The sequence below is a fragment of the Calonectris borealis genome, chromosome 14, assembly GCF_964195595.1.
Source record: "Calonectris borealis chromosome 14, bCalBor7.hap1.2, whole genome shotgun sequence".
Taxonomy (NCBI): domain Eukaryota; kingdom Metazoa; phylum Chordata; class Aves; order Procellariiformes; family Procellariidae; genus Calonectris; species Calonectris borealis.
The window spans coordinates 10,077,028-10,100,906 of NC_134325.1; the positions used below are offsets into that span (position 1 = coordinate 10,077,028).

Consider the following 23,879-nt stretch of genomic DNA (forward strand, 5'->3'; position numbering starts at 1 on the left):
CTCCCAGCGGTGGGGTGTTCCGCAGGGCCTCGCTGGGTGCGAGCACCACGCAGTGTAGCTCAGGTGTGCTGACCCAAGGCCTGCACTTCTCTGTTGAAGAGATCATGAGGTGTTCACAGCCTTCGTAGCAACATGACTGATGGCCTCAAGCCAGTGAATACCACTTCACTGATGCTGAGCTACAAGCCATATTCCTTTCTGAAGATACTTGGTCCTTTATGACTTTCAGCGGGTCTAGTACCCATGGTGAGGAACACCACTCACCACTCCGTACTAGTAGTGCTCATTTGCAAATTACTTGAGTGAGATCTCTGAGTGGGCCAACTTTAGGCTCCTAGATCAGTATATTAGCCAACCATTGCAAAAGTCAGCAGCAGCTTCAAAAACACAACAGCCAGTATATTTTGGGGGTGTTAGCTCCAAAGCCCTTTGGCATCAGCTCACTGGGTCTATGTGATAGGCTATTGTAAGCCTATATCCCTGAACTGAACCAAATATGAAAGGCAGTGTTACCTTTAATCCTCTTAGCGTCCAACATAAAAAGCACAGAATCTGAATTCAAAATCCAGTGCCAGGTTTATCATCTAGAAGCTCAGCAGTATTTCACTGTCATGTTTTCAAATATTTTGATGTTTTAACTTGTTGAAATCCTTTTGGCCAAAACTATCCATACGAAAAATTACATACTATAACATAAGAAAAAAGATTGTCTGAAAATGTATGTACATTTATATTTCCCAAATGAGAACAGTTTTGAACTATTGTATAATATTCATGCTAACAACTCTAATCTCTTCTAAATTAAAACACTACATGAGAGCTTGAAATGCTCTCATAATTTTAATTTCTTAGGCACTGCACTTGCTCACAACAGTTTGTTTCAATGACATTTTCAATCCAGTTTTTTTACTACAGATATTCTGGGCAAATTGCCTTAAAAATGTGAACTAGGGAGGCAAATTCTTACAGTGACCATCACAAGCTCAGTAACCATGATCTGAATCTTATAAAATGCGAAGAAATCAAAAGACGACATTAACTTTAAATAGCCTGAAAACCAACTCCTTGGATATTCCACTTACCCTCTTTTCCTGCATCAGCCTCACCTATTTAACAAAATGCTGAATAAATAGTTTCCAGCCAAACTATAGAGACAGCAGATATATGTCCCTCTGCTCCTATATAAATAACAGACATACCAATAGTGGACAAGATAACCAAGAAAGATGATAATGATGCTAAAGCAGGATTTAGTCATACAGAGAGGCAACAGAATTCAAGATGAAGAGGATAACCCAAGGGCTGAGAGGCAAGTACAAAAATTAAAGCAATGCAGAAAACGTGCAAGGTAATGATAACATGACACACAAAACATGAAGTGGAAATACTTCATAAATTATTAAAAAAAAATTCTGTGAAGAACTTTCTGTAACACAGCAATATCAACTAACCAGTTTTTCTTTTTTTAAAAAAAAAAAAAAACAAAACCCCAAACCAAAAAAAGCCCCAAAAACAAACCTGAAAAAGCCCCAGACCCATGAGCTGTATGGTACAACAGAGAACAGAGGTGTTAATTTATTAATCCTATTGTTTCTGTGCACGAGCATTCTTTGTGGTCCCCAGTGTACTTCTCTGTGCACTCCACAAGTTTGCTTACTACTATTTTTTGCTGACATGATGCATTATTCTTTTCTGCAGTAATGTGATGAAAGCTAAGTTTATCAAGTCTAGGTAAATTACATCAGAATTTTTGCCAGTTGAAGTTTCTATTATCTCTATGGAAATCCTGCTTTACTAGGCAAAAGCTTTCTAACTGAGCATCTTTGATAGCACTTTCTGAGTACCCTTCTGACGTTACTTCTGATCAGCATTTGCAATCTTTCTGCCCATTAAAGGTCAGCTTATGCTTCTGTATTTTTTCAGCACGTCTTGTAATGTATATAAAATTGCAGCAGTACCTCTACTGTAAAATACTAAATAGTCTTATCCATTCTCTGAGATGAGCATTTCCCTTTTATTTAGAAGAATGGATGATTGAACAGATACGGTATATTACAGACCACTGCTTTCATTCCTGTTATATTTTGTGGTTAGGGGGTTTATTTGCTTTTTCAAACAGACGTCATCTGTGGCACTGGCCAAGTTACCTTTGACTCTTCTGCTGCATCTACCTGTTTAAAACGAGCACTCATTTCTTAGTCAGAAAAATGCTTATTGATTAGCCAATATTAATTTTAAAAGACCTTTGTTTTCTTAGAGCCTTCTTGGCTCTAAGTTTTCAAGTAATTCAAGTTCTTAATGTTCTTCCTTCTGGATCTAAATATTCATAACACTCAAAAGAATTGAAATACTTTTTTAATTCTTGCTTTTTAACTTCAACTCAGGTCCTGGAACCTGAATGTCAAGATTACTGCTTTAGCGAGATCACTGGTGTCAGTTTATAGTAGCATTTTCCTTTTTCATTATTCACACTCACCTTCAGCAGTGATCCTGTACACTAGGCAAGGATATAGATTTCAAAAGCATCTAAGACATTTGTAAGTCTTTTAATTCTAGGCCATCCTATTGAAACAAAGAAAAAATTTCTTTGAAACAAAACCATTTCTCCAAGAGTACATAAATGCTATACGCTCCCAAATGAGAAAATCAATGTTACTCTTAGGAAAAAAAATGATTGCTTTTCAACTATTTCATTTCACTATGGTTGCAGTTTCAATTCCAAGTGATCAGTTCTCTCAATTCTCACAGGCATACACAATGTTTTTACACTACATAGTTTCAAACACAAAAATAAATAAGCAGCAATATCCATTCCATTATTTTCAAATTGAGGGATGTAGAAGATGTCCTCTGATCCAGAATAATGCAGTTCTACAGCTTTTTTTCTTTGCTTTTGTTTTTAATCAGTGAAGTGGAACACACAAAAGACTATCCTAGGTCTGAAACCTGAAGAAGGACCTCTTGTGCTCATTCTTTTGAATTCAAGTGTCTTCTACCCTGTGAACAGGGAATGACGTTCATTATGTCTGATACTTCCATAAAATGAAGAGACAGGTTAGTCTCTGGTTCTACTATCATGAAGACCTATTGTCAGTTGCAAAATACAGGCTACAAATAACTCACCAGTCTATGCTCAGACAATGGACCTAGTGGTCAGATCCATACTTGTACTTGACAAGCTAGTAAGTCAATACCACTGATCTTCACCTGCGAATGAACAACTCTCTTCAGTTTAAGAGAATCTCTCCCACCAGGCAATAGATATTGAATTGGAATGAGGTAAGCAATACAAAAGACTGGGTAACGGTCATATTATCTATATCAACAGAAAGCCTCTTAAATCAAACCACAGCAAGAACAGAAATAATTTACTCGTGGCAAATGGTTCGGTACAAAATTTGCTCCAAAACTAGAAATCAGATTAACAGATTCTCTCTCTGAAACTTTGCTTTACTGAAGTAAATAATGAGAATTTGGCCAGGATGAAACTTAAGGAAAAAGATTAAAAAAAGAAAATAATATACAATGTGAAATGATATATTACAGTCTTCATCCACAACACGTCCCCAAGAAGAAAGTGTCATACTGCCTGTGCTAGGCCAAGGAAGAACTGGTTGGTTTTGGAAACCTTTGAAACATCTTTGTACCTCCCTTATGCACCTGTCATATATTCTAAAGAGGCTGCAGCTTTGAAAAAGCGTTTGCTGGATTTAGCTTCTCGGGCGTACATCAGAAAAACTCTCTACTTTGAAAGGGATTGCAAAAAACTAACACCAGATTTTGCTTCCATTGCAAACAAGGTCACAGTTTCTAACAACTTTACTATGATAAAAATAATGATTTATGCACTGAAAGAAATTAACAGAAAAATAAATAGCCTCAATAAACTACTCAGCAGGAATGTCTTATATAAGACATTAATTGCCATAGCAAGCAGGCCCTTTACAGAACATGTTTAAAATAAAAATTAGAATTCGTTAATGCTTATAACCATCCTTGCTAGGCAGTGTCACTAACTCTGTAACTTTATCTTCTATTACTTGGACCTTTACTGAACTGAGCAACCTAGATTAAAAAAATATAGCTATTCTAGTTCCAGAAGCATTTACTGCAGAAATACCCTTGTTCCCAGAAAGCATGGTGTATGTACATAAAATTCGTGTTCGGCCCAGTGCTTAGATCATTCCACAAGACTTAGTGAAAAAGGCAAAGGAAAACAATGTGCTCTGTCAGACGCAGCCTCTGGCAGAATGTGAAGAGAAGCACAGACCCCTCTGGAGGGACACTTGATCTGCAGTGTCTGCAGAGAGATACTGCGAGGAGAACTGCTGCACCGCTGACAGAATCTCAGGCAGCCACCCTACAAACCATACAGGGCTTAACGCGGCACCCAGCACAGTCTGAACTGCTCGCCAAAGCCAGGGACCGATTGATGTCTGCTCTCCTGTAAGAATCAGGCTGACCAGCTAAGCTGCCACTCTTGATGCAGCTGCTTCACGTTGTATGAATAACAACGTACTCACTTCGGCTGTACAAAGAGAGGAATGACTACTCTGCCTACTGCACGGTGAGACTTTTCACTGCGAAGTATCTGGGCCAAGATGTAACTGAATGTTTTGTACAGTTCATTTTCTGTATAGCACTATGTATAATAAAATAATTATCATAAACCCAGTAATGGCTGACTTCAGACTAATGCGTTAGCAAGTCCTTAGAAAGAGATGGTACTATACAGAGCAGGTGTCAGATCAGACTGTCTTATAACAAAGACGTTGAACGTGTCTAACATTTATCTTGAAGACAAACATGAACATCAACCCTGAGTTTGCCTGTGACTGACAGCTGTTAAAACAGCTGCTGTGCTTCTTTTTATTGCTTAAAAAAGACTCCCTGAAAATGTTTATTGTATACATCTCATCTTCAGGGCAGTGATTTTTCAAGTTTCAAGGGTCAATCATTGATCCACATCAGCAGGTTTTGTTCTGTTCTTCCTTATTCCCTGACAACCTCTGAAACGTGCTAGTATCAGCGGCTGCTAGACGTGGGGCCTTCTGTTTAACTATTTTCTTGCACAGAGCCTCGGTTTGCAATGCTTATGTGTTTTACACACACACTTAAAAACAGGGTCCTTCTTCTAAATAACAAAAGACCTCTTGTTTTCTGAAATGTACATATTCCATAGTAGTTTCTTAGAATGCTGTATTTTTGGCCTAGAATAATTACAATTTCACTCTAAGTTTAATTTTCAGCTCTAGGAGAAAAAGAATACGTATTCATCCATAAGCCAGGCTCAGGATCTGAGTCACCACAGCTATACGCTGTTCTTAAACTTCAGAAACTCCTTTACCTAAAACTTTTCAGGACAGCAATATTGTGGTGCTCTGTTGGCAGCAGAATCAAGACTTCAAGGAAAAGCAGCTGCAGCATTCAGTATTTGCATGATTTTTTTTTTTTAAGCAAATGGAAAGCTGTCAAGGAAAGCCTGACCTATATATAAAGGATATAATCACATACTATCTGTTAATTTCTCCTTATAAAATGGTGTATAATGCTTCTTGGTCAGCATACTTCACATGCACAGAAAGCCACTCATAAGGGGGCTACTGTTTGTGCTTCCAAATTCCCCTAACGCTCCTTCTGACAAAGCACGTGGTTCTTCTCCCAGATTTCCTGGCAGTGACGGTTGTCTGATATGATGTGAATTTCATTAGGCAAAGGAATCTAAAGAAAATTTTTAACACTGGAACAGACTTATTAAAATTAAGGCTCTATTAAAACTCAATTTTGAGATATTTATATTTGTAATGTCTCAATACCCTGAAGATCAAACTAACTTTGCTCTAGAGATGTCTAAATTATTCATTTAAAATAAACTGACAAATTTCTTTTTTTTTTTTTTAAATTATTTGCAAAGCTATTTTAATGCTTTTGATAATTATTTGCTGAACATCTATGAATTGTCCCCTCTCCTAGGTTTTAGAGTTTTAGGTTTTATACAGTGTTTGTGATCAACCCTCTACTTTTTTACTGGAATATAAATGCCTTCAGTGATAGCAATTTTTACTCTCATATATTCTTGTTTACAAGTAAACAAATATCTGTATATGAACAACCACCATGCTACGAAATTACATTGAAGAAAAAGTAGTATAGAAAATATACATGAATAACATTTAAAAAGGAGCACTCATGAATCATACAAAGAGGTTTTAGAAGTTCATGGGAGTTCTTGTAACTGCTGTTTCCAGTACTTCACACACTGTGCTTAGAATACAACATAAAGCTTTCAGGTCAGAGTCTCATACAGTGTAAACTGGCGTAGCTCTACTTGTTGGCATGACTTCCTTTCATTGCCTTCAGCGGAGATGCAATAATTCATCCCAGATAGGGCTGCAGTCATTGGTTTCTGAGTGTCAGTTCTGCAATCTCTTGCAAGAATATGAAAGGATATGAACGGGTGTTCCTTCTCACCTGCATTTCTTTTCTAGTAATTTTCCCAATCTAGTCTTCTGACCCTCAACTTGAATTCCTCAAAATCTAACTGGTTTGTATCGACTTTCACATCCCTGGATCAGCTTCATGGTTTAACTGCTTATAAATTGAGAAATATATGAGCCAGAAGCTATTGAACAAGGGAACACAGAACTGCCCATTATCCCCTCAATCACAAGCACTTTTCAAGGTAAATCTGTATTTAAAGTATCACTTCATTGACTGATGGTACTTGTTTATTATACAATAGTTATAAAGTCTCTAATAATGTGGTGTTTCATTCTCAGCGAAGAATCTTCCAAATTATCACTCAGGAGTAGTTTTAATGCAAGTGACACGCTGTCATCAGTCTGCCTTCAAGATTACAGGCCTGGTTAAACAGCAGTCTTAAACAACACCAAACATTCAGGCTCAGGCTGTTCCCAGAATTAGGAAGCGAACTCAGTCAGGCCTGGGGCATGTACTTACTGCAACGACAAGCAACCATCTTTTCCATTGAAAGTGGGGGCACTGCTGGGAATGAACCTTTTAAGGCCTAAACGTATGACTGAATTGTAGCTTTGCTTCAACAAGTTCAAGAATTAAAACAGTACCTTTATCCTTTTCTGCATGAACCACTTTAAAAAAAACCAGCAAAAAATGCACACCTCACATGAACTTTATGTTTTGTACTGTTTTACCACTACTATTCTTCTGTCTTCCCTTCTTTCCTTTACATTTCTCTCCCCTCACTTTCTCCTTTACTGCCAGTCCACCACATCCCCCAATTTGCCTGTTTCCCTCTGTCATCACACTGAAGGGGGGCTGCTTTCTCACATCCCCCAGCTGTCTCCAGTCTCTTTGGCCAAGAACAACTGTGGGCTGTTGTGCTTTGCCTCTGAGCTGCTTTCATGCAACTAAAACAACATGAGTTCTACTACCACTGAACAGTGTAGTAGGAACCTATTTTAACTACTGTTGTTAATTGTTTTACCGTTTTGCATTTGTTATGTGAGCTATTTTAGTAGTTTCAGAAGTCAATTTTGTTCAGCTGTTCTAAGAAGCAGCAGTGCTGCACAGCAGAAGAGGCTTGATATGACAGACTAAGACATACACTAAATGGCCCTTCCAAACGGTTGACCATCAGCACACTAAAGGTACCAAAACCACCTTACGGCCTTGCATCACGCACATCTAATAGCTGCCCGGTACCCGTGGTGGCTACGAGAAGTAATAGCAGATGCCCAAGTGTGATAGTAATGTTCTTGCTGATGCGTCTGGGCAGTTATGCCAAGATACCGTATGTTGCTGTACAGATGGGAGTACTAATGACAGTGTTGATTTTGGACAGATAGTGACTAAAGGCAGAAATGGAAGGATGTGATGCTTAGGAAGCAAAACACTCCAGCAGCAGAATCGGGGGATGATGAGCAACTTAGAAAGTTATGCTGTTCAGATGCTACCACTTATAAAGACAAAGAAGTTCTCAACAGAATCTATAATTATCCGGGCAACGTTTTGTAATGAAATCATTCTTACTAAAGATAAAGTAATAGCAATTCTTCCCTTAAATTCATGAGAACGCATTGCAGGATCGCCACACATTTTATTTTTTTCACTGGTTGAACATGCAAGTTGCTCTACTCAGTGGATGGTATCGTAACTCCTGAAGTGTCCAGGCTCCTGGGGACCCGGGCAAAATGCAGCTACCCTGGGAAGCACTCTCTGAAGACAGAATGAAGGTACAAAACGTACCTAGTCGCGGATTCTAGTTTTTCAAGTGCCCTCTGTCTTTTCAGGCCAAGCCAAATACCCTGCTGTGAGAAATTCTTTCTCATTGGCAGTATCAGAAGACTAAAGAAACAGACAGATTATGTTCTGATTTTTCCATTCCATTCCTACTATTTAATCATATGTAAGATTTGCATCAGTTTCTCTATTTGTAGAACAGTACTACAAAATAAACACAGTTATAAAGCGCTCTAAGATACTTGCAGGAATGAACTATGAATATGCTAATGTTAGTTACAGCAGACATATGGTGTGGATTGCTGAAGGTTGGAGAATCTGAATCAAAGAAGTCTTACCATCACTAATTCTGATGTCTACTTAAAAGGAAACTGAAGCAATGCAGGGAAAATTATTTCTGATCTTTTCATTGCAATATTTGAGGGTATTTCCTTGCCATTTTCTACTGCTTTTAATTATGAAGCTACACATGATATTCTCGATATTGTCTGCAAAAAATGGAGCATGGATTTTTAATGTCAGGTACGCAGTTCCCTTTCTGTTGACTTCAATGATTTCTTTCTTGTATAAAACATACTAAAAGAAAACAGTAACTGTACGTACAATTCCGAAACTATTACTTGATGTCAAACACCTCATCTAAGCCATTTCCCATGCAAAAAGATGAAAATCCAAAAACATGTGAAAGAGGTTAGTGGGGGAAAAAAAAAGTCAGTCACCTGATTTAGAAGAGAGGCTATAGCAGTTAACTAAGAACAGCAACTTGAACTGTGTATGAGACAGTGGTTCCTGGCAGCCAGATATATTAAGGCACATCTAGATGCAATTGTGCAAATCCCTTCATGGTGGCAGCTCTAAAACCGTAAATGGTGTAGCTGCAACAGTAAAACTTTGCACCAGAGCTAAGAACGACATCACCAAAACCCTCAGTCATACAAGCAGTCCTGAATCAGGGGACTAATCTTTTTGACTAATTTATTTTGATAAGGACTGCCAGTCCTTAAAACCCCTTTATATAGCATTTCACCACTACTAGAATAAAATTAGCATCTCGCCAGTATCTTTTGTGATTACTGGCAAGTTCACTAAGATTAAAAGGAATATTTATTCAAATATTTCCAATATGCTAGAGGAAATGTAAATGGCTACAGCTTTGCTTAAGCAAGGGATGCAATATGTGCAATGGAAATCTCGCAGAAGTATATGCCAAATAATTGTTAGTGCTTTCCCTCTTAATACCATAATCCCTCACATAGAGGAAGTCTACTCCTCTTTTAAAGAAAGTTCTCGCTCATTACCGGGATCTTGCTCATATAGACCTTTTTGGGGGTTGTTTTTAACATCATTAGTTACAAAATTAACTACACAGTAATGAGAAGGAGACACAACATTGTAATTATGAAAGAGGCAGAATCTTGTCAAGAAGAGTTTCCCTTGCCTCTCTTCCCTCTGTCACTTATTTGCTGCTATCTCATTTATGCAGAACTTCAGCTGACATTCAAAGGTAGTTCTTGATCTGGTGAATACTAAACTGTGCTAATTGAAGTGACTTTTTTGTTGTTGTTGTTTGTCTCTTAACTATAATTAAAATTTCTAATTGGAATTTACAGTCGTGCCTGTAGTGTGCTGATATCACAGATGATATGCCAGAAGAGAGTTATGGCGCCCTGCCAGAAGATCAAGAATAATGGCTCTGGCTCACGGGTGAATTACACAGTTCCTTAGCAAACACGGAGGACTAACTTAAAAACCTCCTGGAGGCAAACAGTGGTTACCACGTAATTATGTGACAAATAAGCCACAGCCCATGCAGTGAGCGAGTCTGATGGATGGGATTTTCAGATATTTTTGTCTTTGTCATTCATAATTTACTCAAGCATGATGCCACTAGTGATCAATATTAAAGGCCCTTAGCAAAGCCAGCCAGCACAGAACACAGTTGCAGCATGTGTAACTTGGCAAGGAAGGACGGAATCATATCTGCATTTCACCAAACTCATGCTTCCAGCTCACTATGAGATCCAGGTACAGAGGACAAGACTACCTTGTTGCTCTGTGTTTATTTCTGAGACAGTAGGAGGATTCATTTGCTCTATAGTCAAATCACGTAACTGACAATTCCATGAGTAAAACCACATTCCATAACTTAAATGGAGCGTAATAGGGTCCTTTTGGAGAAAACAAATACAAAAGGTAGTCAGAGAAAAAGATGATTCAAACTGGAGGGATTTTTCATTTTCTCCAGTCACTCCCACAAATACATCCCTTTCCTTTATGTCATTTTTGCTTATGTTACTTTTCAGAGTTAGATAATTTGCACATCTGTCTTTGACAAGCATGTTCTAGACCGTGTAATACTATTTTTACTGTCAAGATTTGCCTAGAAACGCTTTCACTTATGCCCATACTTAGCCACTTGGGGACATGCAGTGTCTTAACCCTCTTGTTTGCCAAGTTAATAAATCCAGCTGTTGTTTAAGAAAATGGAAAGGTTTTGGTAATTTGAATCTTTGGCATATACTAGAGTAACAGGACAACAGCAGAGAAAGAAAAAAAGGAGCTTTAGAAGAAGGGCTTTCACAAGAACAGGGTTTGGAATTTGACACAGCTGTATGGTGTGAAGAAGGTGGCTGTTCATTTCAGATTTGTGAAAATGAGACGGTAAATATATCAAGTAAAAAAGATGTCGCTTCAGATAATGTATAAATAAACTGTGAGTATACATATGTATGTATGCAAAATGTTTTAAAATGCATTGTTTCATTTATATGACATGCACAGTTAAAGATCAAAAATGAAAGCTTTTATCAACAAATCTGGGTCAGTGCTGACTCGTGTTCCTTAAATTCTTTCAAAATGAATAAACAAACTTTACTGTCAAAGCGCTAATATCCCAGTGATTCTCAGTTTACGGCAGAAATAACGTTCTAGCTTTCTATAAAAGAGCTACTAAACACCTTATGGAGGTATTGTTGCAGGAAAACAATGACAGGTACAAGATGGTTCCTCCTACACAGTTTCTACTAAGAGCAGCAGCAATATCAGAGATCATTAGCAAACTAACCTGTGGTGTCATTCCATGGCAGATATACATGATTGGGATATTCTCCGTGTCTGGCCCTTGATCAAGGCACAAATCACTTTTCAGGGAATTCTGCAGCTAAAATAAACAGAAAGAAAAAGAAATCAAGCAAGTCTTACACGAGAAAAAGATGGTGCAATTTCTTTCTTTGCAAAAAAATCAGAGGTAGTTGAGCAAGGAAACATGCAAAATTAAAAATACTTGTTGCAGTGATGATATTGAAGAAAAAGCATTTAGATGAAATTCTTCCTTGTAGATAATCTAACACTACTGATTTCAATAATATTGCACAAGGTTTCAGGGGAGGTAGATTTTAAAAAGCCTTCAGAGATAGCAATAATTTTCGATATATGTTTTTAAAATATTAAGTCTAATGAGTCTCTGATACACACTATATATGAAAGACAAATTTTTTACCAGTGCGGCTAGCTGAGCAGTATGGATGGAGTTTCAAACATAGGAGAAAGCCCTGTAATTAAACAGCTTTTCAGAATCGCTCAGGAGAGTCTTCTGATTTCTGAAAGTAATTCAAAAATCTGACCAATTGGTATGCACTGGCTCTTCTTTGCATTACGCTGGGCTAATCCACGCGCAGCAATCTAGCTATGAAGAGGCTGCAAAGTTCTTGGCCCTGTTCATCACAAAGCCCTACGTACTACCTGCGCAATGCTGAGACAGAATTTTCTGAAAGTGAAGTGCTAAATTAATGAAGACAGATAGCTGGAAGGTCTTTTTAGAGTGTGAGGCCAAAGATGTGGATTGCATACCCATGGGCATGTACAAAGGTGTTCAGTGGTATAAGATCAGTTCAGAGAACATGAGAAAATTGTCTGATGGAGGGAGTGAAGAGGTGATGTGGTTTGCAACCATCTGTGATTAACTGAGCAGTCCTGTCAGTTGTGTACAGGGGCCTCCTTTGAGGAAAACAAATTGATATGCTTAAAAAGGAAGTCTAGAAGTGAACTAGTATGTAAGAAGTGTGGACAAGCCAGAGACTGAAGCCAGGCAGTGAATAAAATCAAAACCATGACCTCGTCTCTACAAGACTTCCAACTCCAAACCTATTTCTAAATTCAATAATAGACAGGACAAATCTCAACATTAAAGAGAAAATATGCATTAGGTATCAATACTGGCCTTATTCTTAGCTGCAAGCCTCGAGAATTAAATAAAGCTTCTTTCTTAGCTGATGAAGCTACTCTCATACTGCAGACAAAAGACTGCATTATGTGCATTATTACGCAGTACCTAAATATGCACGTTCTGCTGACCAGTGAGTTCACTATTTCTGTAACAAACTTTTCTGATTCTTTTTGTTTTGTATATTGCCAGCAAGAAACCTTCAAAGGCTGATGAGAAAGTCTCAGCAGAATATAAAATCATAGGGTGCCTGTTCGTTGATGTTCATTTTGACTTATGTGATGCAGAGTTAATCCTGAGACTACGCAACAAGTACCTTAGCTATTCCACTGGTCTTCCTTTTTTTATCTAGTATCACTTCTACCTGCAATCAAAGATTTTTTAGCCAGAGGTACCCACAAGCAGAACCATGCACCTATTAGCTGCTATGCCTCCTGCTCCTCAGGAAACTCCACACCTGATTAGATCATGGCATCGCTGAGGGCAATTCCACACAGCCTATGGAAGAGGCTCCTTGCACACAGGCGTGATTTTGGCATTGTTCTGAACTATTTTGGAAGGAAACCATTATCTCATGCGTTTAACAACAACCTAAACCTTTGTGGGAACTGTTTTTCTTCTCTTTTTTGATTGTATGAAAAGCCAGCATGATAATTTTACTTAATCATCAAAAGGGTTGTGGAACTTTGTGGTGCGTACAATCACTTCATTTGCCAAAACAGAGTGGCTGCTCTATGGCACCCTCAAGGGTCTTCTCAGAGCCATCCTGGCAAACTGCACAACTCAGACTTACTTTGAGGAGGAATGTCTCAAACCAAATCTTTCACTTGTGCGATCTGCTCTTACTAGTTATGTTTCCTAATTGGGACGTGCATGCAAAAAGGCAAATTTAATTCACAGCAATCAATTTTTGTGACTATGACACTGGATAGAGAATGTGAAAAGGACATCCTAGCTCTACTAGCTTATTATGGGCCTGTATTAACTTACTATGCTCATCCTCCATGTCATGCACACCCACCCTCTCTGTTTAGACTGCTGATTTTCTACGGGCAAGAATTGTTTCTGCTTTAATTAGCACAGTACAACTCAAGCATGATTTCAACATAGACAAGGGTACTACTGTCACACAAGTAATGATGATGATGATCCCAAAATACAGGCATTTGAGGTTCTAAATTAAGATCTGCCTATAATATTAAGAAGCTTGCAGTTGAAATCCTGAGCCTATTGTGTTAATTCACCTGCTGCCACAAACCTTCCAACTGACAGCTCTCATGTGTCTAAAAAACACATGAGAGTATCTCTGAGTGGAATGCAAGCCACGAAACAAACAAACAAACAAAAAATCAGGGAGGAAGATAACGTTCAGAATATCTCAGCATAAACTACAGCAGAACAGCTGTCTCTGTCAACTAACCAGTCTAAAAAACTATTTAACTAGTGACTTCAAGTTTATCTGATTCTTCTACTTAGAGCCCGGCATTGTCTTCATTAATTACTTCCATTATTACACCTTTCTCTCCCACCTTTTTAGAATGGGAAATGTAAACAAGATCCTTACCACCCCATAAGCGACAGTATCTGAATACATTCTCATTTCTGGATACACGCTGACAAGATACCACCTAAAGGTCTTGCACTGGAGCTTTTTCCTCAAGGCCTTCCTCTCAGAAATATCACCAATATCAATTCCGGAGTCCTGCACATAAAACAAAGGACAGAAAAAGCAGAAAAGACATCAGTGATACACTTCTGTGTAAACTAATCATCCAGAGTCTCCCTCATTGCAAAGATGATTATGACCTGTGATAATTATCAGCTTCTGGTTGCGAAGGGAGTCTGTTACCCACACACACTCCATAAGTGCCCCAATTAAATATGATACAGGTCACCATGGCGGGGTCTCTTTCCAAGTCTGCTTTGGTCAATGGGACCACCCCTATTGGCTTCAGAGGGGTTTAGATCTAGCTTCCAAGGAATATCACTGTTGTTCTCTAATTTCCTGGCACTTTCCAAATGCAAAAGTAATTGGCAGGAAGCAGCAAGTTGCCCTAGAAACAACCTTCTTGCGGTGTCCCAGTGTGGCCTAATCATTAGTACATGACACTTTCTGGCAATTTCTGAAGTCTGGGTTTACTGCTTCACTGCAAAGAGCAGAAGCTCTGCTCACCTTTCTGAAATACCACTTCTTAAATTTCTCTTGTAATGTAAAAAGAGAAGTTGCTATTTTTGTTAAAAGCAATTGCAGAATATTCTGTCCCCTAATTTTCATTCTCTTTTACCTTTCTGGCTAACCTAATTTCTACTTATCATAAGAGCAGATCATAAAGCGTGAGTTTCATAAAGTCCCTGTATATAAAAATCAATAATTTATTACATTAAAATCACGCAGTGAAAATTTTTAGAGAGGGATTTATGTGCAAATCCATGCCTACTATTTGACAGGAAGTAAAATGAGACATTTTGCTCCACACTGTGCTCTACCACTTCTACCTCAGAACAAAACACAGGATAAATAACTTTTCATAGGGAAATCCTATAATCTATCTACTTAACAACAGCCTTTACTGGGCCATAAATGCCCCAAAGATTTCTTCAGCCACCAGATATGATTTAAAAATAACATTGGAAGCATTGAATTTTCCTAGTTACACATCAAAAAGGTATCTTTGTAAGTATCTAGGCTTCTGAGCTGCTGAAGCAATGACTGCTTCTTACATCCCAAAGCACTGAATTAACGTTAATCTGGAACAAGTATATTTTATTATGGAAGCATTTTCTAACTAAAGTAAAATGGACTTCCACATTACCAAAGTATACTAAAAAGTAGGAAACTGAGGTCTGGCATAAACAGGCATAACTCAAGTTAATCCTTAAAAATGATGACTCCCCTCCCCTCAAGCCCTACATAATTCGTAAAACTTTATGTGGAACTACTCCTTAAGCGATCATTTTTTCTTGACTTTTCTAGCAAGTGACTAGATAGAGGAACATGCTGCAGGCTGTTGTAAGACAACCAACTGATCCCATGGACAAATCCTGCTCATGGTCCGCTCTGGCTGCACTTGCCAGCGTATCTGCCACTTGTGTGAAGGAAAAGGAGGCTGCCAGCACACAGACATTCGACTTCCAGCACTAACGAGGCTTCCTGGGATCAGGTACTGAACTGGTCCAGTGCATCCCAACTCCTTTCTCATGCAACCCTGCAAGCACCAACACTTGTTTCCTCACAGTTTATTGTATAAGGTAAGGAAGAGCATCTGGGCCCTCAGTCACATCCTCCCATGCAGCTGGAGAAGGAAAATAGATCACATGTAGCACACTGGCTTTATCGCCAGCAACAACTCAGTGTGTTCCCCAAAGCTGAGAATATGATGGGAGGAAAAAAGGAAAAAAAACAAACCCAAAAACATAGGGGAGGACACATGGAGAGCACAGCTCTTGCTTCCAGGACTTGAAAAAATCTTTCCTTTGGGTTTTAAGTACTTTTCTGAATCTATTTATCGAAGTAGTTACGACACAGAAATCACCATGGTATCTGAGATCCCCATCTGAAGCCCTTCAGAGCCACCCACAGAGATCCCAAGAGGGCAGTCACAGCACACTGCCAAATGAGTCTAACTACTTTTTATTATTATTAGCTCTCAAAGACTAAAACCTTTGGAAACATCTGACTATGGGGCTTCTCGGAGATCTGGGAATTCTTCCATGGAAAAAACAGGTCCTGTGGTTAACATTTTGGAATAACATATTTCATGGAAAGTCCCAACTGTTATAACTGAATACATTTCTATTACCTACACAGTCCATTACCAGTGCACTATTTCATCAGCTTCCAGATAGAGAATTACTCCTGTAGTTATCCACTTGTGTAACAGTATTTGGCCATGCTATCTGTCTGTCCTCTCTGCATGTCCCTCACAATGATGTCTCGACATTTTTTTGCCTAAGCTGAAGCTAGGTTTGATTTGAAAATTGTCCCTCTTTAGTATTTCACCTTTAATTTAATCTTGAGGTAAGCAAAGATGAAACAGGAATATTGCCATCCAGTCTGATATCTAAATTTGACCTAATCCATCCCCAGCCTTTCTCATCCACCATCTCTTTGCCCCCTGCCTACTGGAAGTCTGTATTACAAGTGTCCCACAAGCTTTAAGTTATTTTTTAGGTTGCTTCTTTACACTGAATACTCCCTCTTTTTACTGATATTTCTATACTAACCAGAGACTGCATGGCTCCTATGTATAAAAGAGGACTCTCACTGATGATGCAGGTTTTCTTTATACTAACTGATTCAATTACAGTGCTTGGGAGTGTAATTTTGTACTGTATTTTCCTCTTCCCCTTAAGAGGCCAGCAGCATTCCTTAAACAGGTACTTGTTTCCTACTGCTCTAGAATCAGTTCAGTACTCACAAAGTTTAGCATGGGAAAGAAAAAGGAAGTCCCAGGCCTTCAGAGCTCTTGCCCTGATTCTTGACACCAGGCCCCGCACAATGAACACAAAGATGCTTAGAACAGCTTCAAATTACACAACTGATTTGGGATACTTGCGCATATCTCAAGCTGTCAGAATGAAACACAGCCCCAACACTCTTCTAAGACCTTCCCTATTTTCCACATGGCAAAAGCTGGAAGCTGGCTGAACAACATTTGAATGTACCCAGCTGTAAGCCACAGAGCCCACCTTCTGATGGTCACAAAGGTGCCATACTGTCTCTGAACATCCTGTAGCAATTACTAGGTAACGAGTAGATTCAGGCTTTATAGGCTTGTTACAACTGTGAAAACTAAGCTGTTTCCCACTATATTTTAAATAAGTACGTGGGCACGTGTGTGTGTGTTTGGTTTTCTACAGCGGTGAGAAATACAAATGAGGGTTCTTTGCGCTACAGGTTCCGTACATACACATAGTAATAGATTTCTCCCCACAACAGAGGCATCTCATTACATGCAGAAGAGGCTACCACTATTAAAAGCCGATTTAGCGCTTGCCATTTCCAGCTTTTAAGTCTGCACTACGGTTTGACAGCAGTAGCCTTTGTGAAGATGAAGAGAGAATATAATCTGCATTGCAATTTATTCAAGCGGTTCAGTGCAATGATTAGTACATTTCTGGTGGGAAAATGACTGGAGATTGAAGCAGTAAGAAAACTTGTTATTCCTCTTCAAAACTAGGAATAAAATCCGTTTTGGCAGTACAAGACCTACCATGCAAACACCTTGATGCACTTTGTAACCTGAAGAAATCAGTTCAATCCACACACTGCATTTATTTTTCCTTTGTTTATTAAAATATATTTATTTTGGGTGTATCAAGAGTGATACACCCACACTTGAATCGATAGATGTTAACACCCCTTGCCCCTTTGCAGAACTCCCCTCACAAATCTGGCAGACATATAGCTCTCTGTGATGGTAAATAAGCTTAAATTCAAAATAAGATGTGTAATATAGATTTGATGCTTCTTTTTTCCACATTTCTGCAGCTACTAGATTAAAATCTCCATGAAGAGTCATCAGTGAGGATGACGAACTTGACAAGAAATTAATTTTTAAGGAACCTGAAGACAAAGAAATTATTCTAGAATAAGACACAACTACATGTATATTTTTATAGATAAGTGTGAATGTATAGGCATATCTTATGCCTATATGTAAGACATAAATACATACATACGTGTATACAAATAACAAAATCCTAGCAGAAAAATAAAAATTCAGAGTAGGAACCAAACCCCAAAGGATCTAAAGCCAAAGCTTGCAAACACCGGTCTTTGTGACTCACCTCTTGGGGTATGTTCCATGCCATATAGACATGGCTTTTAAATTCATCCATCCAGACTTCAGCCACCCTTAGTGCATTTCTCCGGACATGAGCAGTTAGGTCTTCTGTGTATGGTTTATGTGCTCTTTCAATGTGGGCAATCCTGGAGCAAGGTAGAACCTCAACACTTCCTCCACACTGCCATACCTAGGAGGAAAAAAACCATTCTGCTAGTGAGAGCTCCCTACACCACTGCTGTCCTTTAGTAAATACACGGAAATGATTTTATTTCTATGCTTGTCATCATTACAAAGGAGGTAGCTACTCAAGACTTATTTGACTATACAGAGGTTTTTCTTAGACAGTTGTGAGAGGAGTTATTACCTTGCCATAACATGAATTATTACCACTACTTAACCTTACTACAGAATTATTACATTACCAGTAGCCTCTCATCACAATCTTCCTGGATCAATTTAGCTATTCTCAAGATTATTAATAAAATTATTTATACGGAATCTAAAACAATAGCATCTGGGTTCAAGTTTTAATGCCTTGCAGGCATTTCTCCAAGATTGTGCACAGTCCATGTCAATGCATACCTGCATTATTCAGAATCTCGAACTAGGCAGCCTTACATAAAAGGGAAACTAAGCCAATCAGCTTCTAAAGATCACTAAAGTTACAGGTTCTAGGAAGACTAGAAATATAAATGCATCTCATGCTTTGTTTTAAATATAGCTCAGAAAGGATCAGGTTTATTTCTTTTGAGGAGGAGTGACAAAGACTGCCTAGTGAAAATGTTTTATGAACAATTTCAACACACACTACTCTTATAAATTATAATACTTTTATAATGTAGGTTACTGTACCTGCTCAAGGGTGTTTCAGTTTTGCCCACTACCGCAGTTGAGCTAATGTCCATAATGTTAATCATAACTATTGCATTTATTTCTGATTTTCTCTCTTTCTGCTTTCAACAAAAGAGAAAACCACTTTGGCAACCTTAACAGTCAGTGAAGTACTTGAATTATTTTACATAGAAGCTCTTTTTCTGTGTATCTTGTATTATGTAAACTTCCTAACAAGATCAAGGCAGCCCATTCATAATGGTTGAGTGGATGCTGCTCAGGTGAAAACCCAGATGTAGTCAAACTGTTTGAACCTGCTGAACAAGTACCTCAGTGTCCCAGAGGCAGGCGTATTCACTGAGAAGTGACAAAGTTTGCCTTATGATACTGCTAGCAGAGGTTCCTGAGGCTTGGTATCCCATACCCAGAGAGCAGAAAATGAGAGCGAGGGTGCTCCCTTCCTCGTACAGCTCATCCAGGAGAGAGCATATTCTGGTATCCCTCCTAGTGGCCAGGGATGTGGGTTGGCAGAACATCATGTTCTGGAGCTGATCTCAGACCCCTCAGGTCTGTCCGTCCTATAGGCATATGCTGTACTAAGGAGGCACTTTGTTCAGTCATTCATTTTATATATTTAGACATCTGGCTTGAATACAGCATTTAGGCATTTGGCAGCTCCTGAGACCAGAAAATGTGGCATGGATTCAGAATGTTTACAAAGCCTTTTCTGAACTGGTGCCTAATTGCATTCAGCGTATGCTGGGAGAAGAGATAGAGCCTTGGTTTTCAGAGCTCTCTGGAAGATGAGCTATCCCATGAACCTACTGTACAGTCAAGAAGGGAGCTGAAAAGACTTCAGCATGTCTCTGTGTCCAGAACTTGGAAAACCGTAAGAGTAAATAAACATAACCATTACCAACATCAGGGCAAAACTGAGATTATCATAAATATTTAAAAATAAATGAGCAATTGACCTGGCACAAGAATAAATAATCTGGAAACAGCATTGGTGTCCTGTCTTTCTAAATATCATATAAAGTGGGCAATCCAGTTTAATGATCTAACAAAAATAATAGTTTGTCAAACGTTTAATTCTAAATGGTTCAGCTACATTTCCTAATAAAGATTAAATGTGAACTATCATCAGGCTTTGCTCACACAATGCCTGCTTTCAATCCAAACCATTTCTCAGTACGACATTGACATCCAGCTATAAATTGTTTCAGAGTTACTCACTGTACACTGTTTAAATTAGTATCATAAAAGACAAGGGAGATGTAGAGATGGTCATAACTTAGCCTAGGACAAGACAATTCATATACTGCATGCACTGCCTCCTCTGTCTAGCCTTTGCTCATTTTAACTAGGGATGGCCTCGATCCAAGTCCAGCATGTGAACACCAAATCTTTTGTGGGATTTTCAGAGTTAGGTCTGAATGCCATCTCAACAACAAGCTGAGCCAAAAATTCACGGTCTATAATAAGCTGAATTTCCAAGTAAATTTCTAGGACCTGAAAATGTGAAGAGCGGATTCATCTATAATTTTAGTACTGATTCAGTAATCAGTAAAATCTAATTTGACTTTATAATGAAGTCATATGTGTTTTCAAAAAACATCCTGAGATGACAAAGTCTTTAATAGAGTTTGCAAATAACAATTACCCACTACCTGAATAAACACCAATTAATCAAATCTGGTGGCCACTCCTTTCTTTCAGACACTGCCAGTCTTTGTTCTATTTCCAAAGACTAATTAATTATTCTGCAAGAACCATGGATTCACTTAAAAACTTAATGCTATGAGGGAGCTGTCAATACAGATGCTGACAGAACAGGCGGGTTGTATTAAACAGCTTCAAAAACAAATCCTATTATTTCTAAGCAAAAATATCCCGCAATCCGTGAAAATGTGATTAGCATGCACCAAAACTGGACTAGAGATATATGCTAATAGTTTCCATATATAAAAACGAATAAAAGTCCTTTAATTAATTACTTTTTAAGGAGGAAGACATGAGAAACACATGTGATCTGCAGATACAGAAATTGTAAGTTACAGTGTATGCAGAGCTCGCAGTTATACCACTAAACAAGTAGCACTACCCCAGTTGAAGGCTGCGAAGCCTTGCAGAGCGCTCATAGAGTGAAAGCAGATGCAATACTTTATAAGGGCAGAAAGCACAATCCTGATTTGCTCAGATGGTCACATCTACAACAAGCCATAGTACTTTTCTCTCCCACAAGCGTGCTTTGTCCATGGGATTACAGTACGGTGAGAAAGCTCTTTTCTCCAACATTTCATTGCACTTAGGGAGAGGCCAGCTGCAAGGAAAGAAAATGTAGGGAGGCATTAAAGTGGGATTTTCAAATGGCATGAAACTCTCCTGGAATCTCAAGGGATTCTGGATTCCCAATTCCCCAAAACACGTGCAAAATCTGCAGCCAAGGAATGAAGGGCTTTGCTAGTCATATGCTAAATATTAAACACTACACTGAACAGGATATATGATTACTGAACAATATAACATGATTAACTGACTGCTACAGAAAGGGTTAGGTTTTTTTCATTCTTCCCTGATTATATTTGAAATAAGGGAATTTCTTGCAGCTAGGTCAAGAACACCCATCCATTTTTTCTTTCTTTCCTTAGACCAACTCTCCACTTGAATCTGACCACTCCTAGCTCCTCCCACCTCCTTTACTCCTGTAAACAAATCCATGGTACTCCAACTGTTGTGTTGGAGCCATTGTGAATGGTTGGATGGTTTTTCAAGACATCTTGAAAAGGTATAAATTTCACATCAAAAGTGCATAGGAGAAACTCATTAATTACTCTGAACTAACACCTTTTGGTCAAAGACAATTTTTAAGGTTTTTTAAATTAATATTTTAATAGTAAGAAATATATTTTCTTAAAGACTCAATGTAGAGGGAAGTTGCGAAGCCTTTTATAGTGGTCTGTTCTTCATCTAATAAAACCCCTGTGGGCAAGAGATTGTCTTTATGGTTAAGAAATAGGAATAGCAATTGAGGGGTCAATTCCTCACAACTTCACACGTTTCCCCTGTGAATTTCACAGCTTTTTTTTTGCTGTCATTAGTAATCTTTATTCAGGCTTCATCCATATTGAATAGCACCTTTCTAGTTCTCCAGCACTGTTATTTTATGTGATGGCTATAAATAAATACAAAGGTTTAAAATCAATGAAGCTTTTCCAAATTATCACCCATGACTTTAATAGGAAGTCTAAAGATAAAAGAGCTTCAAAGACTTTTTTTAACCACATGGAATGATTTGAAGTAAAATGCTATATCTCTGAGCATACTGTCGCTGCAATCAGTAATACTTAATGACAAACCTGCTCATACAGATTGCAAGGAAGAAACTTGATGAATTTCCTAAACTATGGTTAAAAGGAAATACAGCACCTTTTCCTGTTGCCCATGAAGATGTTTTACCTATGGTAGCAAGAGGTGGAAATTGTAGCAAGAGTCTCAATTTCCTGCCAAATCCCTAAACATACATATACATTTGTCAAAAATAACATATGCTTCCATCATTGTGATACAATATATAGCAATTCACATTTCATTCTGTAAAAGCATCAATTGCCAAACTGTACCATTGGGTCTCAGGCTTTGCCTTAAGGCAAAAACCTTAGAAAGTTTTCAAGTGTGAGGGACTGCATATCTTTGGGAGTACTTAGTATGATTGCTGGAGCCCTAAAAGAAAGAAAGAAAGAGAGAAAGAAAAGTTTGCTTTCCTTTGGAGGAATTTCTTCAGGTTCTGGTCCTGCTGGTTCACTTTGCGCAAACAGTCTTTTAGAAAAAGAACAGCAAGTGGAGTTTCCCTTCCAAAGAGCTCTCAGAATCCACTTCAGTGTGTTTTGAGTGCTCCCTTCCAAAAGTACCTTAGAAAGGGCTTTTTATTCTTGAATTTCCTGAGGAGGTTCATATATTTGGTATAGCCCCAAGAAGGGCTTTAGAGAGCTTCATCCTCTTGAAAGGGTTCCTTCATCACTAGTAAAAGGTAGTAAAATTCCGTTAAAAAATTTGAGCTGTAAAGGGACAGTAGTAGTGCCAAGGCGACTTCTAACATTTACAAATCTGAAATACTAAGCAAAGCCTATGACCTAAACTAAGCAAAGCAAGTGGGAGATGAGAGGAACATTAAATGAATACAGAGAATCTATTTGGGGAAAAAAAAAGGGGGGGGGGGAATCTTTCTCCCAGTTGTTATGACTTATGTGGGGAATTTGTCCAAGCTCTAACCACTTCTTACTGTTAATTTACTGAAGGTACATTTACATGTAAGCTGTAATTGAGGCCCTACATCTGTGTGAATTTATGTTCACCAAGGTTAAAGTAGCCCCACCGAGCAAATAGAAAACGTGTTCTTCGCATTGGAAGAGCCAGGAAAGCAGAGGACACATAAACCCGCAGAGAGAACACTGATGGTGGCACAACAGATCAGCTGCAACTTCCACTCTGTTGAACGAGTAAAGGACCAAGGTACTGGGCAGTCCAGTGGGAGGGCACCAGCGGAGCTGCTACAGAAGCAGTAATACACCAAATGGCTTAACCCCTAATACTGCTATGCTATCATCCCTCACTCGTTCCCACCAAAACGAGGGCAGTAGTGACAGCGTTTGCACAGCCTTCAGTGTGCAGCAGAGATGGCTGACACACACCCCCTTCAAAATGTCTAAATCAATCTCATCATAATTTTTTTTAGAGCAAATTCCATTCACATCTGGAAAATCTGTTTCACTAGACAAAGGGTGTACATTTCTATTCAGTTTTATTTTTAAATCCAC

At 38.6% G+C, this 23,879-nt stretch overlaps 1 protein-coding gene across 5 annotated transcripts in view; it reads right to left on the minus strand.

Moving 5' to 3' along the window:
- The window catches only part of GALNT18 (polypeptide N-acetylgalactosaminyltransferase 18), a 297,690-nt gene that overhangs the window by 68,301 nt on the left and 205,510 nt on the right, over positions 1-23,879 (minus strand). For all 5 annotated transcript variants that reach the window (XM_075163173.1, XM_075163172.1, XM_075163171.1 and 2 more), the window contains 3 exons: positions 18,233-18,418; positions 14,007-14,144; positions 11,285-11,380 (listed from right to left, as the gene is read on the minus strand). In XM_075163173.1, the coding sequence (XP_075019274.1) occupies positions 11,285-11,380; positions 14,007-14,144; positions 18,233-18,418 (420 nt within the window). The remainder of the gene's footprint in view (positions 1-11,284; positions 11,381-14,006; positions 14,145-18,232; positions 18,419-23,879) is intronic.